The sequence below is a fragment of the Schistocerca cancellata genome, chromosome 2 (genome assembly GCF_023864275.1).
Source record: "Schistocerca cancellata isolate TAMUIC-IGC-003103 chromosome 2, iqSchCanc2.1, whole genome shotgun sequence".
NCBI classification, from domain to species: domain Eukaryota; kingdom Metazoa; phylum Arthropoda; class Insecta; order Orthoptera; family Acrididae; genus Schistocerca; species Schistocerca cancellata.
The window spans coordinates 386,464,374-386,480,009 of NC_064627.1; the positions used below are offsets into that span (position 1 = coordinate 386,464,374).

The following is a 15,636-nucleotide window of genomic DNA, read 5'->3' on the forward strand; positions in this document are numbered from 1 at the left end:
GTTCCTACTCGTGTAACGTTGTTTAACGATCTTCGAAATCTGTTTGACGAATTTGTATTGTCCGCATAAGCACGTAGGCGTGAGATATATACAAGTCAGAAAAGGAAGAAAACTGGATGGGTGATTAACATTTTTTGTGAGCTACAGAGATGAGAATACATATCGGATAAGGATCTCGAACAGGTGTACTGAAGATGTTTGGACAATCGTACTCAAGCGAAAAGCTTCAAAACTTGGATTTGAAGAAATAATTAATTTTATGTAGAAGACAGGAGAAGAAGCAGAATCTCTGGGAACTCTATAAAGCTATGGAAAGTATCTGCAGGAAGCTTGTGTAAGTCGACAGCTGATGAAAAGCAGTCGGAGGAGATGGTAAATGGCAATTGTCCCTTCCACTGCAGAAGCGTATTTCGTTAAGAAGGCACTCAAAAAGACCACACCGTCGTTAAATAAACGTGTTATTTGTCCAAACAGCGGTGAACAACGGGAGCAGGTTCGCTGAAGTGAACTTTGTGGTATCAGGTATAGATACCATCCCGCAGACGTCTAAGCTGGCAACGGGATTGCAGGTTTCTATCAGATGCCGATAGTAATCATGTGGGATCCGGCGGACCCAATGGTGCACGCCCACTGAACCACGCTTCCAGCAGCTCTGGACTACGGGCGCCCCCTGCGACCGTGGTGTGGGAGAGCCGGCCGCAGCCACACAGCCCCCACTCGCACTTGGGCACTTGGAGCCTCTTCGCTGCGTGACGCTACGCAGTCGCCGCCTAGTCACTTTTCTGACACCTCCGTTCGTGCTTACTTCAGAGAGCCTCAACCTTGTTGACATTGAGAGCTGGACTCTATTTCTAGCTGCAGTATTTGTAAAGAGTCTTCGTACACTCTGAGAAATACAAGTTAAACAAATCTTCTGTTTCCTTTGTTAACTTGTTCGCTAATCATTTGTGCTCCTGTCCAGCTTTTCTACAACGACAATTGCCGCACCACTATGAAGCGCACTTCTCTCCACCCTTATGTACGAAGTCGTATACAACAAACTTTGCTTCATGGGCGTAAGCTTGAGTGTCTGTGATGCAGAATACTGGCCCAAGCTCAACACACAAAATCTGACGCGACGGAGTAATGAAAACTGATATTATTTCCGTAAAGTTCGCCCGTGAAATTGATGACGTTCACAGAAGCACTCGAAGGACCCTGTTCCGAAGAGCTCTTACGCTCTTTTGTGTCTCAGTATTGACGTCACTTCCCTACATATCATCCTACTAGTAAATCATCACATGCATTAGTCAGTAGTGCTCACTGTTATACTTCTCTGCACCTCTGGTTACGGACGGATTGTTGGTTGCTAGCTACATACAGAACCGGTCAGGTTGATGATGTTAATTGCAAGATCTCTAACTCTGTTTGCATTTGCAGCATCGTGTGCAACCAAACACTTTTAACACACGGGGGTGAACAGTAAATTGTAACATGTAATGTGACGCAACGGTATTGTATTTCTTGTTAAGGTAGGCCTTGGTTGAGATTTGAGCCCAACCGATTCGGACTTAATCGAAAAGTTTGCATTTGAAATAGATTTACACTAAATTCGACACTATTTCACACTGATGTCAGTGGTGGCTCACGAACGTACATTCGCAGTTACATCGCAAAAGTCTCGGACCCATGTTTACTGCAACGAATTTGCTTCTATTACCATATACTTTCATCCGCATCAGTTTTCACTGTTAATTATGGTACACTCTGTATAGTAAAATATGGGAATGAAGGTTATCCTTTCATTGCACTGTTACTATATTTACTGATAATCTTTTTCTCTTGATTTAAACGTACTATTATATCTCTTTTGCCCCTCCCGCTTGGCATTTCATGGTTGTATGCTGCATTTATGGCTGCCGCAAGGTACTGCAAGGATTGGACGGGTAATACGATATGGCGGCGCATGTCCGACGAACGTGTGACAGCTGGAAGACACCCCGGAACAGGCGCTAAATAAAGGATTCGGTTGCCTGCTCCTGCCTCCCCCCCTCCCCCCCCCCCCGTTCCTCCCCGGGCATAACTTACCGTCAGCCCCCACTTGTAACGTGCCTCTTATGCCTACTATTTTAGTAGTAATAATAATAATACTAAAATATATATAATATTTAAATATAGTAATGAATTATTTAATTACAATAATATATTCAACATTTTGGTATAATACTAATACTTTGTGTACATCTGTGCGTGTTACATCACTTTAGGATAACGTTCAAGAAACTGCAATTCAGAGAAACGCACCATTCGAAAAGTATTCGTCCCAAAATTTGAGAATTGCATGTGCCATGCGGTCGAATTAGGAACTGTAATAGCAACAAACCCTCACAACTCTGACGTCATAAATTACGCAGTACATCATCGAAATATGGATTCAAATTAGTCAGTATTTCAAGAAGTGCTGCAATCGTGAACAGATCTGCGTCAGTGGCTACGGTAACGTGAAAAAAATCAGTATGTTGTTTCATTCAGTCGTTTCCACCTACGTTCCGGAAATCAGTCCTTTTAGCTTTTTCTTCCATGGGTGCATAATGGAGGTCTTCTCCATTCTACCTTTGCCTTATTATTCAACCTTCCTGTGACTTGCTAGTTGCCTGCGGACTCACGAACTTAGTCGTATTTGATTAAATGAACATCTGCAACTGAGGAACATATTTAAAGAATTAATATTCGCTTCGGTTGACAGTAATTTCTTAGTTTATTCCACGACCGATTTCAAAGCATACAACTTTATCTTCAGGTGCCATCAAATAATTATGGGAACATAAATGTGTGGCGGTCGGGCCAGTCAGTCACCGGGAGAGGGGGGGGGGGGGGGACACCTCACGTCAAACAAACGCATGGGAGCGTTGCCCAGCAACCACAGCGCCCACCTGGGCAGGCGAGTGTGAGCGCCACACGTTTGTGTTTCTATAATTATTTGGTGGCAAGTGAAGATGAAGCTGTATGCTTCGAAACCGATCATGGAATAAATTAAGCAATTACTGGCAACTGAAGCGGATTTTTATTCTATAGACGTGTGGGACTTGCTGTTGATAGCAGGTGCGGTCAGTCTGTGAATAAGCGTCCTTACCCGACCGGAATGTTAGTGACCGAGCTGCAAGCTGAGTAGGCAGTGCCTCACACGAGCAACTGAAAAATAAATGTAGCTTGTAAGTTCTAGAACTCACGCCGTTTCTGTGTGATTTGGAAATATACATACATCAAAAAAATGTTTGCATCACCGCAGTTCCCAGAACTCCTGAAGACAGACGTTGACTATGTATATTGTAACACAGACACAGTCCCTTTGACTGTTCAAAGATGTCACTAAAGCAGCTCAAAGATGTAAACAACCATGCATGAGCAGCACCTATTAGACGGAGGGGGTCCGACAGCCGATCAGTTCCAATCATTCCACCAGGAAGGAGGTACACGGCTCATGTTGTCTGTAGTTCAACCATGCCTAGACGGTCAATACCGCGGTTCGATCGCGTCCGCATTGTTACTCTGTGCCAGGAAGGGCTCTCAACAAAGGAAGTATCCAGAGGTCTCGGAGTGAACCAAAGCGATGTTGTTCGGACATGGAGGAGATACAGAGAGACAAGGACTGCCGATGACATGCCTCGCTCAGGCCGCCCAAGAGCTACTACTGCATTGGATGACCGCTACCTACGGATTGTAACTCGGGGGAACCCTGACAGCAACGCCATCATGTTGAATAATGCTTTTTGTTCAACCACAAGACGTTATGTTACGACTCAAAGTGTGCGCAGTAGGCTGCATCATGCGCAACTCCCAACGCGCATGGCGAGGTCCATCCTTGCAACCACGACACCTTGCAGCGCGGTACAGATGTGCCGAACAACATGCCGAATGGACCGCTCAGGATTGGCACCACGTTCTCTTCACCGATGAGTGTCGCATATGCCTTCAACCAGACAGTCGTCGGAGACGTGTTTGGAGGCAACGCGGTCAGGCTGAACGCCTTAGACACACCGTCCAGCGAGTGCAGCAGGGTGGAGGTTCCCTGCTGGCATTATGTGGGGTCGACGTACGCCGCTGGTGGTCACGGAAGGCGCCGTAACGACCGTACGATACGTGAATGCCATTCTCAGACAGATAGTGCAATCATATCGGCAGCATATTGGCGAGGCATTCGTCTTCATGGACGACAGTTCGCGCCCCCATCGGGCACATCTTATGAATGACATCCTTCAGGATAACGACATCGCTCGACTAGAGTGGCCAGCATGTTCTCCAGACATGATCCCTATCGAACAAGCTTGGGATAGATTGAAAAGGGCTGTTTACGGACGACGACCACTCTGAGGAATCTACGCCGAATCGCTGAACCAACAGTGCCTTGATGAACTTGTGGATAGTAGGGAACGACGAATACAGACATGCATCAATGCAAGAGGACGTGCTACTGGATATTAAGAGGTACAGGTGTGTACAGCAATCTGGACCACCACCTCTGAAGGTCTCGCTGTATGGTGGTACAACATACAATGTGTCGTTTTCATGAGCAATAAAAAGGGCGGAAATGATGTTTATGCTGATCTCTATTCCAGTTTACAGGTTTGGGAACTCTGGGAACCGAGGTGATGCAAAATATATACGAGGGTTGGAACTTTAGTAGTGGCAATTATTTATTTACATCTCGTACAAAATAGATACGTGTTTGAAAGTTTTACTGCCCTTCAAAGTAGTTACCAGCATTGTGTATAACCCACTGCCAAGCACTGCCAAGTGCTATACCACCTACTGCACTCCCTGACTTAAGCCCTCGTGAATTCATCTCGATTTCTAAACTGAAGGAAACACTTCACGGCATTCGCTTCAGAACTGCTACAAATTCGTTGTCAATAGACCGCGCCGCTCGAACTGTCAACATAATTGGCACTGCTAAGAATATCCTACGACTTGCATATCGCTGGCAGTGGGTTATACTCAATGCTGGTAACTACTTTGAAGGTCAGTAAAACTTTGAAACACGTATCTATTTTGTACGAGCTGTAAATAAATATTTTCCACTATTAAAGTTCCAACTCACGTATATATACGATTCTCTTGAAATGTTTTTGATGGGGTCATGACCCTCCATGAACACTCTACTCTTCCTCTCCCCCTTCCCCTCCCCATCAACCCCACCCCCCTCTCCTGTTTCCCTCCTCTCCGCACCCCTCCCCCTCTCCTCTCGTCCCTCCCCCCTCAGCACCCATCCCCCTCTCCTCCCTCCACCTCCCCTTATCCCACGGGTCGCTTCTTGTCGCACGCACTCGACGCAGAGACGAGGTCGCGTGGTTTTATTGCGGGCTGGGGTGCCTAACACTATTTGCTGCGGTATAAAGGGCGGCAGTGTCGTGGGGGGGGGGGGCAGGGGACGTAATGAAAGTAAAGCGGGCAAGGGCCGCGCCGCGCTGCAGCCGATAACGCGTGTTAAACGCGCCGCTGCTGCCGCCTGTTGTCGCGCGGTTGCTTAAGCCGAATTCCGCACCCATTAAAAGTGCGGCCGCTTTTACAAGCTGCTCGAGGTGTATTTTATTCAGCGCCCCGCTTCGCTATCTCACAGCCATTTCTTTTCCTTGTTTACGCGACCTGTAAATTTAAAAAGTCGCCTCTCCGATTTTTCATTACCGATATTAACGCCACTTTTTAATGGACTCACTGATAATGTCCACGACGTAGTGAGAATCGGAAACTTAGGTCCTGCGTTTTATACATTTGACGCTGCTTAACTAAGAGTAATTTAGTACCTCCACCTTTATTTTTTTATTCGCTCGTTTATATTTTTCAGCATCCCAGTTTACCGTGCACCGACTTGTTGCTTGTTTACAGATCACTTTCCACGAGTTGGCGTTGTTGGCTGTATTGCTGATGGCGGGCGCGATAATCTAAATAATAGAGCCTTGCCTGACGCAGCTACCATTATTTAAACAACACTTGCTCCCTACATCCAGTAGTTGCCGGAACACGTGTATTGCGACGGGTTTGAGTGACTCGCTTGATTGCACCATGGTCCCATAAATTTAACGTACCTAATTCCCTAAGATCTTTTCCTGTGTGTTCGTACCATTTGTCATTAGTAGTACTACCTCTCAAGAATGTTTGGATCTGATAGATTAGCCTGCTCCGATCTTATCTGGGGAGTTGGATTTTTGACATACTCATTGTAACTGTGATTTTAGGAATTCGCCTATAGCGGCACCAAAGTGCACAAATGTTTTGTGAGACGTTGCGGCCACTTTAAATGCACTCAAGAAACGATGTGAGTCTTGACCACTGTATTAATTAATTTTATACAGTCTTACGCGTTTCTGCCTTAAGGCATTGTCAAAGGGTCAAAATATCTATAACACATTCTTAGGTAAAACGAAACTGAATTTGTGAAACATGGATTCGAAGTATCTGGCATACATTGCTTGGTGACATTTGAGTGCAGACTGACTCAACTGACTCACTCAGTTTACACGCAAATGAATAAAGTTGGTCAGACTTTTTGTATCCACGTTTGAATAATTTAGTTTCGTGTTACCTAAAAATGTGTTAAAGATATGTTGAGCCTTTGACTGTGGCGTAAGGGCAAAATGCGTAAGGCAGTATAAAATTAAGGAATACAGTAAGTCTTTCCATGTATATTTCTGCATTACTAGTATTTGTGCCCTAGAAAGTGTTAAATAAATATGTAGCTCCAATTTTCTACCGTTCTGCTATGTAATGTTAAAAGTCTCAGACGTACTTTTACGCACCATTATTCATTGCAATTATCAATAGCATACATAGAATAACCAAGAAATTCCCAATACAGATTACATGTTAATATCGACATGTTTAAAATGTAAAAAAAGCTTTTCTAAATATGTTGCTATTAAAAAAAGTGATACGCTGAACATACAAAAATAGAGAAATTTGGCATATTATGAATTCATACAGTATACCTTTAGCTTCATGGAAAGCAAGAACAAGTCGCAAGATCTGAGGTAGGAGGCAAAACGCATACCTGATCTCTTTAGCAAAACATCCACAATTGTCGTTGCTGCGTGTGCTCGTGCGTTGTGCTCTCATACTAGGAGGACACAGTTTTTTATGACTTTGTACGCTCCAGCACGCGAGAGCCTCTTACATGCGTCAGTCGCCACCAGAATTGAACGTCAATACAACGTTGTGATAGAAATGATTTTGAGGTTGTTCTGTGTGGTGCAGACTAAATACAGTTTATATTTGGCAGTATGCGTTTCGCCCGTGTTGATTTGAAGCATTCGCAGTGGCCCATTTATCTCGATCACCCCAAAAAACTTTTTGTGCAGAAGTGGAATAAGAAGTTGTTTAGCTAGCAGGAGGACATTAACCACCGTGATTCGCAGTCTTATAATTTTGTTCGTTATCAAGACATGAAGAGTGGTACATTTTCCTGTAAAACACCATAATTTTTATTCGGTAATCCATTTCCTTTCCTGGAGAGTTATTCAATAATGTTCAAAAACGCTAAACAGAGCATCAGTAAGAACGTAACACGAAATTGACTTCGGCTGTTCTGTACTGCCACACTTTGCTGGTACGAGGGGTAACGTAACTCGTCTACTTGCTCGAGTTGACAGTAAACAGATAGAAACATAATGAAAATAGCCACCGGTTATCCAGTCAACTGGCTCCAGTTGAAGATTTGTGTGAGTATAGTGTCGACGAACGATGAGAAGACAGAAATGTTACTCACAGAATGTACGTTCGAATTTTGCTTGTGTTTCAATTTGTATGTTGTCAACTCCGACAGTGGACGAGTTACGTTAGCCCGAGTACCTTCACACTGAATTGGTACAGGAGAGTCAGTCAGTTAAGTGTTAACGTTTTTAATAACTTCCTGTTTGCATGATTGGTACACCGTATTACGTTTTGGAAGAAAAAAAAATGGCTCTGAGCACTATGGGACTTAACTTCTCAGGTCATCAGTCCCCTAGAAGTTAAAACTACTTAAACCTAACTAACCTAAGGACATCACACATCCATGCCCGAGGCAGGATTCGAACCTGCGACCGTAGCGGTCGCGCGGTTCCAGACTGTAGCGCCTAGAACCGCTCGGCCACTCCGGCCGGCCGTTTTTGAAGAAATGGTTCAAATGGCTCTGAGCACTATGGGACTTAACATCTATGGTCATCAGTCCCCTAGAACGTAGAACTAGTTAAACCTAACTAACCTAAGGACATCACACAACACCCAATCATCACGAGGCAGAGAAAATCCCTGACCCCGCCGGGAATCGAACCCGGGAACCCGGGCGTGGGAAGCTAGAACGCTTCCGCACGACCACGAGCTGCGGACCGTTTTTGAAGAAGATTTTGAATGTAGAATACTGTATAAAATAGACTTACTGCTGTTAATATCGTACGAACGAAGTTAAAAGGAAGGCAGTCTTACTGATTAATGTCCCCCTGATAGCTAATGAAAAGCCGGCCGTGGTGGCCAAGCGGTTAAAGGCGCTACAGTCTGGAACCGCGCGGCCGCTACGGTCGCAGGTTCGAATCCTGCCTCGGGCATGGGTGTGTGTGATGTCCTTAGGTTAGTTAGGTTTAAGTAGTTCTAAGTTCTAGGGGACTGATGACCTTAGAAGTTAAGTCCCATAGTGCTCAGAGCCATTTGAACCAGCTAATGAAAATATGTTCGGTGCGTTTTCTGTTTTGCTTCTGGTCAAAAAGATATTTTCGGTGGTCAACGGTAAACGGGACATCCTGTACATGCATTATTCGCGCTGCCCTTTTATTGTAAACGATAAATATTCTTATTTATCGATTTGAATCCATTATCCCAGTGTCCTACCAGTGAGCCTAATCTACTACTTTCTAGGTACGATTAATCCTATCTAATCATTCCAGTTTCTGTCTCGATGCATTTTACTCAGTGTGTTTCGAGTCACGAGTAAACAAACAGGCGACGCAGCCATTTGGCGACGCTAGCTGGTGCAGTGAGTGACTGTGTTGTTGCAGGCGGACAAGGAGAAGGCGGGGGCCGGCGACGCGTCGTCCGGCGGCAAGGCGGGAGAGAAGCGCAAGGCGGACGACAGCGAGCCCAGCAAGGACCTCAAAAAGGTACGTGGCAGCTGCCCTGGGCGTGCGTGTAGTGCCTCGCGGCAGCAGTGGCGCTCCCGCCGAGTCTAGCTGACCTCGGATGATGAATACGGGTACGTCATTCCAGGGAAACAGTGAGAATTCAAGCAAACATACAGGGTGCTTCACGTCGAAACAGTACTGTGTCATAAACTCAAGTCTCCGCACTTTGCAAAAATGTACACATACGTAGTATACCCATCGGCAATACTGTATTCGTTGTCATATCTAGACCAAGCCAGAACAAACCTGTATTCGTAAACTTAGTTAAAACAAATACAAAATATCATGTCCGTGAGCGAGCATCGACGTGAAGTAGACGGAGAGCATAAGCACTGAACATAATGGAATACTTGCTGCGGTTTCTTAGTTGATCATTTTACTACCAACCCCTCGGCACACACACACACACACACACACACACACACACACACACACACACACACATATATATATATATATATATATGTGTGTGTGTGTGTGTGCCGAGGGGTTGGTAGTAAAATGATCAACTAAGAAACCGCAGCACACACACACACACACATATATATATATATATGTGTGTGTGTGTGTGTGTGTGTGTGTGTGTGTGTGTATACTGCTATCTGGTAAGTCCCTGGGTATAAGCTCCTAAGCTCCCACTGAATGGCAGCAGGAAAAGGAGTGAGCGAGGATGGTTCAGGGGCTGGGAGAGGCTTTGTGGCCTTGTTACCACTAAAGTATAGGGCGACTACGTCTGTAGCTGGTACGTTGCGTAGATGACGGGACGAATTTCTGGATCAGGAAGAGAGAACTTATTGAAGTGTACTTGCTGTTGGATATGGAGAATGTCGAGGAGGAGGACTTGGGATGTGTGGGACTTTTCCATATAGGTGCAGCATCAACCCAGGATTGAAGTTTTCGGCAATTGGATAAAATTCGAGAAGATATTCAAGGAATTTGAGGAGTAGTATAAGATGTGCATAGGAGAAGGAAGAGTGATCCGGAAATTGAGAAAGCGTGCGTAACACTCTAGGAATGGTAAAGCTGTGAGGATCGTAGAAGGGCGTAACCACTATGTACGGCATGTTATTGGTGTTAGTCGTTTTTTGTGGTCCTGCCTTCCTCCATAAATCGCAGCCCGTCGCAGCGCCGTTCTCAGTGGAAAACCCTCTACTCGGTACGCGAGAACCCTCTACTCGATACGCCGCTGTTAGACTAGCTGGCAAACAATCTCACCCTCATTGGCTCCTGTTGTAGGGGAAGGAGTAGAAGAAAAGGTTACAGGGGAATATGGGCTCGAAACAAGGAATGAGAGAGGAGAAAGATTAATTGAGTTCTGTAATAGCTAATACTCTGTTCAAGAATCACAAGAGGAGTAGGAGGTATACTTGGAAAATGCGGGTGATACGAGAAGATTTCAATTAGATTACGTCATGGTCAGACAGAGATTCCGAAATCAGGTAGTGGATTGTAAGGCGTACCCAGAAGCAGATACAGACTCAGATCACAATGTAGTAGAGATGAAGAGTAGGTTGAAGTTCAAGAGATTAGTCAGGAAAAATTAATACGCAAAGAAGTGGGACTAACGGATGACCAGACACGCTCGAAGTTTTCTAAGTGTACAGATACAGCAATAAGGAATAGCTCAGTAGGCAGTACTGTTGAAGAGGAATAGATGTCTCTAAAGGGCAGTCAGAGAAATTGGAAAGAAACACATAGGTACAAATAACGTAACTGCGAAGATATCATGGGTAACAGAAGAAATACTGCAGCTGATCGGTAAAAGGAGGAAGTGCAAACTCCGATAACTCAGGAATACGGAAATATAAGACGCTGAGGAATGAAATAAATAGGAAGTGCAGGGAGGCTAAGATAAAATGACTGTATGAAAAATGTGAAGAAATCAAAACAGAAATGGTTGTCAGAAGGACTAACTCACCACACAGGAAGATCAAAACAACCTCCGGTAACATTAAAAGCAAGGATGGTAACATTAAGAGGCAACGGGAATTCCACTGTTAAATGTGAACAGAGGGCGAACAGGTGGAAAGAGTACATTGAAGGCCTCAATGAGAGGCAAGACTTGTCTGATGTGATAGCAGAAGAAAAAGGAGTCGATTTAGAAGAGATAAGGAATCCAGTTTTAGAATCAGAGTTTAAGACAGCTTTGGAGGACTTACGTTCAAATAAGGCAGAAGGTATAGATAAAATACCATCAAAATTTCTAAAATTATTGCGGAAAGTGGCAACAGAATGATAATTCACGTTGGTGTGTAGAATGTATGAGTCTGGCGACATATCATCTGACATTCGGAAGAATGTGATCCACAGAATTCCGGAGACTGCAAGAGCCGACAAGTGCGATAATTGTCGCACTGTCAGCTTAACAGCTCATGCATCCAAGTTGCTGACAAGAATAATATACAGCAGAATGGAAAAGAAAATTGAGGATGTGCTAGATGACTATCAGTTTGGCTTTAGGAATGGTAAAGGTACCAGAGAGGCAATTCTGATGTTGTGGTTGAAAATAGAAGCAAGACTAAAGAAAAATCAGGAAACTTTCTTAGGATTTGTGGACCTGGAAAAACCGTTCGACTATGTAAAATGATGCAAGATGTTCGAAATTTTGAGAGAAACAGGCGTAAGCTATAGGGAGAGACGGTTAATGTACAAGATGTAGAAGAGCCGAGAGGGAATAGTAAGAGTGGTCGACCAAGAACGAAGCGCCCGGATGTAGTCTTTCCGCCCTACTGTTCAGTATGTACGTATAGGAAGCAATGACGGAATAAAAGAAAGGTTCAGGAGTGGAATTAAAATTCGAGGTGAAAAGGTATCAATGACACGATTCACTGATGGCATTGCTACCCTGAGTGAACGTTAAGAAGAATTACGTGATATGCTTAATGGAATGAACAGTCTAATGAGTGCAGAATAGGTTGAAAGTAAATCGAAGAAAGATTAAATTAATGAGAAGTAACAGAAATGAGAGCAGCGAGAAACTTAACATAAGCATTGAAGGGCACGAAGGACAAAGTTAAGCAATTCTGCTATCTAGGCAGCAAAGTAACCAATGACGGACGGAGCAAGGACGACATTGAAAGCAGACTAGCACTGGGAAAAAGGGCATTCTTGGCCAAGAGAAGTCTACTAGTATCAAACATAGGCCATAATTTGAGGAAGAAGTTCCTGAGAATGTACGTCTAGAGCATAACATTGTGTGGTAGTAAATCATCGACTACATTTTTTGTTTTAATTGGGAAAATTATAATATTATACTTCAATTAGTTGTGCACTTTTCTATGGTATTGACGCTTTGATTAACCACATATATCTCCAAAAATTAAAATATTTGTTTAATGCTGCAAAGTGTATCAATGTTCCCCACATGGGGGCAAGTTGATACTAGCGAGAGGCAAGTTGATACAAATGTATAACTAATTTGGTAATTGACATTAAGGTAACAAATAATCACTCAATAGATAATCTAAAACATTTATTAAGCAGAATATAGTACAAAGGTAACGTAAGACATATTATTAACTTATTTGAAACGCACAGATCATGAGATTGTGTCCATAACCTACTCAGAATCACTGATTACAAAGTCAGATGTATAGTGAATACAAGTGTACATCTTACAGTCTTTACCACATTCTATATGGGCCCAATCTTTGCAAGAAATGCACTGTATCCAGTCCTGACCTGGCTTGGATTCGGAGAATGGTTCCAAACATATGAGACACAAGGCGTCGTTCTCCTCCTCAGACTCTGATGCAACCTTCATTTTATTCTTTGGGACACATTTCTTTTTCTTCACCTTGTTCTTCTCCTTAGTCTGACTCTCTGTCATTTTAAAAAGCCTTTTTTGGCGTTTTCTGACTTGGCTACCATTTTAGCTTCCTTTTCTTTGGCTTCCTCTTCGAGTCTCTCCTTTACTGGTGTGCTAGGAAGGATAGCGGATTTTAAAGGTTTCTTCCCTTTTTTGATATTTTTTCGCTCTCCAGCTTTAGGGTAGGGGCGGATGTCTTGAGGGCTTACAGTGAATACACCTAGAGAAACATCCTTACTTGTAGATGGAACTGCAGTTGTAGTCTCAGTTCAGTTCACTTTGGACTGTAGACCATCAGCGTTGCTTGTCCCAGCCTGAGAAGTCTTGACAGTGCTGTCTTGTGAAGTCATCTCTCTATCCGTGACTGCGCTGGACAAGAAGTCATCATCAGTAAACACTTCTCTGTTGTATGGCGCGATTCCTGTTGCTTGAAATCCAGATGTAATATTTGTAGGATTTTTTGCTCTAGGTAGTGCCATCTTTACTATGCCAGGAATGTCGTAGATTGTTACAGTTTTCCCTGGATTGTTGATCATCCAGTCGTCGACTGAAGCGAAGTAAAATTTCTTGAAAGGCCTGACCTGTCAAGCGGTTGCAGGTGGTGGGAAGTGTGCGGGGGAAACGACAACATGACGATACCATTTACTTTGTAGAAGTTGAGCACTTCAATAGATAAATGTGATTCATGGTTATCCACAACCAACAAGCAGGGATTGCCCTTGGTAGATCTTACGTGGCCGTGAAAATGTTTAATGAACTTCAAAAACAATTCAGATGTGATCCATCCGGATGGGCAGGAAGTTCCAATACATCCTGGTGGTCCGTTAATGATGAAGTGATCCTTGAAGGATACTCTTGGAAATGTGAACATCGGAGGAACTGAGTTGCCGATGACACTGACACCCAATATCATAGTGACAGTCTGCCCCCTTTCCGCTGACGTAGCTTTCCCTACTTGGCGTAACCCTTTCTGAGCAACGATTTTGTTTGGTCTCTGAACTGTTTGCACACCGCTCACGTCGACATTCCAAATATCCTTAGGTTCAAATTTGTGTTTATCTAAAGTACTCTTCACATTGTCAAAAAATAGATCAACATTGGCTTTATTAAAATTGGTAGCGCGACTAAGGCTCGTAGCCTCAGGCTCCCTGATTGATAGTCGAGGGTGTCTTTTGGTTCAAATGGCTCTGAGCACTATGGGACTTAACATCTTAGGTCATCAGTCCCCTAGAACTTAGAACTACTTAAACCTAACTAACCTAAGGACATCACACACATCCATGCCCGAGGCAGGATTCGAACCTGCGACCGTAGCAGTCCCGCGGTTCCGGACTGCAGCGCCTAGAACCGCACGGCCAACGCGGCCGGCGAGGGTGTCTTTTCATAAATAAGCTAAACCAGTCCTTTGTAGCCATTTTATGGTTAATCCATGAATCAGGCAATGTAATGATATTCCTATTAGCCACAGCAAGTTCGTAAGCTAAAACTTTGATGTTTTGTGGTGTAAGTCCGTAGTAGATTTTAGAAGAATGTGTTATATACTCTTAGAGTTGAGATTATAATTGGTCTGGAAAAATTTGTCTTGGTTTGGCATACCCCATTGTAACCGTTTGACCTTGCGATTCATCTTTTTTTCTTATACATCTAAACAATGTCATTTTGTCGATCTCGAAGGCTACAGCTGCTTCTCGTAAAGACATGGTTTTGGTCTTGACGGCTTCATAGGGTTTTTCAAAGCTCTCATTTGGGACTTTCCCTCGATCTGTCTTCCTGCTATAATTCCGCACCATGTTTCTGTAAGAAAAGACAAAACTCTAATTTTTACAATATTGGGGTACGTTGATACACTGTATCAATTTGCCCCAGCTACGTATCAACTTGCCCCATTGAATAAGTGTCTGTTACGTCAAACTTAAGTCTCTAAAATATATAGTCTAGAAAGATGAAACCATCATGAAATTCTTACCAAGAAACAGGCATTTAACTGTGCCAACAGTGAACTTCCTGAAGAATATGCTCTTGCTGGTACGCCAACTCACACACACTTGCCAACAATTACTTTCTACTCATGAAAACACAATTTCAACAATAAAAACGCGTAGAGTACTCTGTTGACAGCTGGACGCCGTGTAGCACTGCGTCGCGGTAAACAACAGCCTCTACTCACTCATGCCCGCCCTGCGCATGCGTGTTAGCTCACAGTCCCATCTGTATCAACTTGCCCATGTATCATCTTGCCCCACTCTCCGCTACACGAGATAAGACGCCATATGCATTCAGATTCATGAAAAACTTGCTTTTGTTTCATATGTAGCGCAAATTACGCAGACTATATTCATTTCGTGTTTCGTAATGAGACCACTCAGCGAGTTCCAAAGAACTTCACACAAAATTTCAAACCTTTTCTAAACATGTTCTCGCTTACATTCTTAACATCAAATATTTAACACAATAAATCATTATAATCAGGAGTGTGAAGCTACTTTATACACGAGTTCAACTATTGAAAGAATTGAGGGTTGTCTGGCAAAATACTAAAATAGTAAATAGTGTTTTCGGTCGAAAAGTCAAACATGTTAGTAATTTATAAGATGACCGCGGCAGTACTCTCACAAAGTTTTTAATGAGACATATACACTATGTGTTAGCGATTTATAGAAGCGTTATACAAACATTGCATATAACCCATTCATTACTTTCTCA

At 43.5% G+C, this 15,636-nt stretch overlaps 1 protein-coding gene across 1 annotated transcript in view; it reads left to right on the top strand.

Moving 5' to 3' along the window:
• Nucleotides 1-15,636, top strand: part of LOC126154290 (pseudouridylate synthase RPUSD2-like) — a 580,571-nt gene that overhangs the window by 14,440 nt on the left and 550,495 nt on the right. Inside the window, exon 2 of the mRNA XM_049916127.1 lies at nt 9,003-9,104. Within this exon, the coding sequence (XP_049772084.1) occupies nt 9,003-9,104 (102 nt within the window). The remainder of the gene's footprint in view (nt 1-9,002; nt 9,105-15,636) is intronic.